Source organism: Colobus angolensis, unplaced genomic scaffold (assembly GCF_000951035.1).
Source record: "Colobus angolensis palliatus isolate OR3802 unplaced genomic scaffold, Cang.pa_1.0 Scaffold24, whole genome shotgun sequence".
In the NCBI taxonomy this organism is placed as follows: Eukaryota; Metazoa; Chordata; class Mammalia; order Primates; family Cercopithecidae; genus Colobus; species Colobus angolensis.
In genome coordinates this window covers 10246425-10250077 of record NW_012115599.1, presented here as the reverse complement: position 1 = coordinate 10250077, position 3653 = coordinate 10246425, and the positions used below count along the sequence as shown (strand labels likewise).

General features: G+C 56.0%; 1 protein-coding gene across 2 annotated transcripts in view; it reads left to right on the top strand.

The window, feature by feature from the left end:
- FGD2 (FYVE, RhoGEF and PH domain containing 2) overlaps positions 1-3416 on the top strand; it is a 23568-nt gene extending 20152 nt beyond the window's left edge. For both annotated transcript variants that reach the window (XM_011945313.1, XM_011945312.1), the window contains exons 14-16: positions 626-772; positions 2271-2417; positions 2790-3416. In XM_011945313.1, coding sequence (XP_011800703.1) covers positions 626-772; positions 2271-2417; positions 2790-3005 — 510 coding nt within the window. In that variant the 3' untranslated portion in view covers positions 3006-3416. The remainder of the gene's footprint in view (positions 1-625; positions 773-2270; positions 2418-2789) is intronic.
- Positions 3417-3653: the final 237 nt, after the last annotated feature.

The following is a 3653-nucleotide window of genomic DNA, read 5'->3' as shown; positions in this document are numbered from 1 at the left end:
GAGTAGCTGGGACTACAGGCGCCCGCCACCTCGCCCGGCTAGTTTTTGTATTTTTAGTAGAGACGGAGTTTCACCGTGTTAGCCAGGATGGCCACCTGAGTCTTAAAGCTGAACTGTGAGTCTTGAAAGACACACCCTGTTTGTGGAGGGCCTGTCTGCCATTTAACAGTGTGGCTCTCAGGGTCAGGAGAGGACAAAAGCTGGGCCCTGCTTGCCTGGTGGGGTCTTTGGGAGGGTCAGGTGAGATGGCAGAGAGGACGGCACTTGGAAAATTGAATCAGATGCCAGCGGTCTGTCTGGGGCAAGCCCTTGGGTTCACGGCTACCCTCACTCAGAGGGAATCTAGAGGAGAGAGAAGTTATGGCCCTCGCGGTGGGGGCCGGGTCTTGAACTTTCAGCCTAAGAGCCCCGAGCCCGAGCTCCCCCATGCACTGCAGCCTCCAGGCAGTTGGGCCTCACCAGCATCGGGCACCATTCCTGCTCTGCCTCCATTCCTCTCTCGAAGCTTTCTTTTCCTCCCCCAGTCCCTGGTTGCTCTCATGCCCTCACCTGCCCGCCAAGGCAGGAGCCCAGCCCTCTGGTGCCTGGTCTCAGCCCCACACCCCCCTGTGTGTGTCCCCCTCAGGTGGTGTGTGCCAGGTGTTCCGACTACCGGGCCGAGCTGAAATACGACGACAATAGGCCCAACCGAGTCTGCCTCCACTGCTACACATTCCTCACCGGAAACGTGCTCCCCGAGGCCAAGGAGGACAAGAGGCGGGGCATCCTGGAGGTGAGGGCCACTGTCCCCACGCTCACTATCCGTCCTCTTTTCAGGGAATGTGTGCCCAGCAACCACCCTGGGCTGACACTGTCCAATGCTGAGGAACAAGCCAGCCGTGGTCACACCCTCCCTCCTTTCCCTCCTCCTCTCTCTGCCCACAGACCCCAGGTCTCTCCCCACAGCCCAGGCAGTGTGGAGCCTGTCACCAAATGGAGGTACCCTTTGGCTGCAGGCTGTCGTCCACATTCTTCTGCGCTTCCTCTATGTCCCCATCCAATAGTACGCCCGCTCTGGACAGCTCCTGTTCACATCCCCACGTCCTGCACCAACAGTCCCAGGGTGACAACAGCTGGTCACTGATTCCATTTTACAGATGGGAACACTGAGGCTCCAGGTCAGACAGATTGGACACTCCATTCTAACTGGAAGGGACTCCAGGAGCCAGTCGGTCTTATCCCATGGAGACCCAGGGCTGGAGAAGTGATTTGCCCAAGATCACACAGCAAGTTAGGAGCCAGCTCTCTGATCTCAGCCACAGATGTTCTTTCTGTCGCCCTGGGGGCCTCACTGAGCCACACTTGCCCCCACAGGTGCTCCCTCGTGGGGGTACAACTGTACTCAGCTAAGCACCACAAATACAACGTCATCCAGCCCAGCATCGGTACCACCATCCACTGCCCCTCCCTCATGAAGGCCAGGTTGACATCCCACTGTCTCTGGGAGGTGGGAGAATGTCCAGCCTGTGCCAGCTGAGATTCACTCCCAGGTTCAAGTTGGCCTCTTTTGGCCAGGTGGGATGGCTCATACCTGTAATCCCAGCACTTTGGGAGGCCGAGGTGGATGGATCACCTGAGATCAGGAGTTCGAGACCAGCCTGGCCAACATGGTGAAGCCCTGTCTCTACTAAAAATACAAAAAAAAAAAAAAAAAATCATCTAGGTATGGTGGTGCATTCGTGTAATCCCAGCAACTCAGGAGGCTGAGGCAGGAGAATCTCTTGAACCCAGGAGGTGGAGGTTGCAATGAGTCGAGATTGCACCATTGCACTCCAGCCTGAGCAACAAGAGTGGAACTCCATCTCAAAAAAAAGAAAAAAAAGTTGGCCTCTTTCCATGAGCATCTGCCCCCTTTCTAATCCTCCCCATTCTTCCAGACCCAGGACCCCCCTGACCACTAGGCAACACAGCCTGCCCCTGGAGATGCTCAGCCCCTTCTCAGGGCCCAATTCTGTTTCCTGGAGCAGCTCCAGGCACCCTCCTGGCACCTGCCCCTTGTGGGCACACACACGACAGGTTCAGGCAGGCTGGCGTTTGACCGCAGCTCTGCCACTGGCCAGCTAGCTGTGTGACCACAGGCACTTGATGGGACCTCTCTGAGTCTCAAGGACCGAGGACCTCTCCATTCAGTACTGCTGTAAAGATTGGAGATAGTGCTTGTCAAGCCCCCAGACCAACATCTGGCACTTGTGGCTGCTCTGCTCCCTGACAGTCCCTCCTTCTGCTTTTAGAAAGGGTCCTCAGCCACGCCTGACCAGAGCCTGATGTGCAGCTTTCTGCAGCTCATCGGGGACAAGTGGGGCAAGAGTGGCCCCCGGGGCTGGTGTGTGATCCCTCGGGATGACCCTCTCGTGCTCTACGTCTACGCTGCCCCTCAGGTAAGGCCACCACCTGCCCGTCCCCCACCAGGCCCTGGCCTTCCCACAGCATGTGTGTGATGGGGGTCAGGGGTGAATATTGCTAGCTCCATATGTCAGATAGGGAAACTGAGGCCCATTGAGGATGTGGTATCCTGGAGTCTCAAGGTTAGTAAGTTTCAGAATTGGGCCCTGACTCTAGGTCACCACTGCTTTGCCCTCAGAGGCAGCCATTTCTTCTCTCCTCTTCCTCAATGGCTTTCACCAGCCCACCCCCAACCCATGGGAATTTGAGGTGTGAGCTGTGTGTGAGTGGCTGTTACCTTCACAATGGCTATCTGGGGCAGTAGGACCGAGAGGGGACAATGGCCCACTGCTCTCTCCTCTCCCCAGGACATGAGGGCTCACACCTCCATCCCCCTGCTGGGCTACCAGGTGACCGTTGGGCCCCAGGGGGACCCTCGGGTCTTCCAGCTACAGCAGTCAGGCCAACTCTACACTTTCAAGGCCGAGACGGAGGAGCTGAAGGACCGCTGGGTGAAGGCCATGGGGCGGGCGGCTAGTGGATGCAGTCCCAGCTGGCCCAACGACGGGGACCTGTCCGACTGAGCCACTGCCAGCCACTACCAGCTGCTCTCCTGCCCACCTCTCCCCACCCTGAACCCAGCTCCTGCCACAGACTGACCCTGTGGCCTCAGGACCCACTGCCCCAAGTGGTGCTTTCACAGAATTGATTCAGCCATCTGCGCTCAGACCATGTGTCCCAATCTGGGATGCAGAAAATATGGGTCCATTCCTTTCTAGAAAGGGGACAACCGAGTGTCTCAGTTTGCCTTGTGGGGAGGGGGCTCCTGGGCCATGGGACTTCCAGTGCTGAAACTGGGAAGGCCCCAGGTAACCCCAGACTGGTGGTACCGTAGTGTGGTTTTCAACTGGGGCTGCTCATCTGTGTCTCCTGGGGAGCTTTTAAAGAGTACTGGTGAAAAACACATAGTAAATTAATTTTAAAAATGTAAAAAACAATGCCTGTACTGAAGCACCACCAACCATTTAATTGGTCTGAGATGGGGGAGGCATGGGGTCTTTTTTTTTTTTTTTTTTGAGATAGAGTCTTACTCTGTTGCCCAGGCTAGACTGCAGTGGTGCAATCTCGACTCACTGCCCCCTACAATGACTTGCTTTAATGAGTGACATATTGGTAGATGTGATACCTAGTTTTGAAAAGTGAGTGTGTTGAGGCTTGGGTTTTTTTTTTTT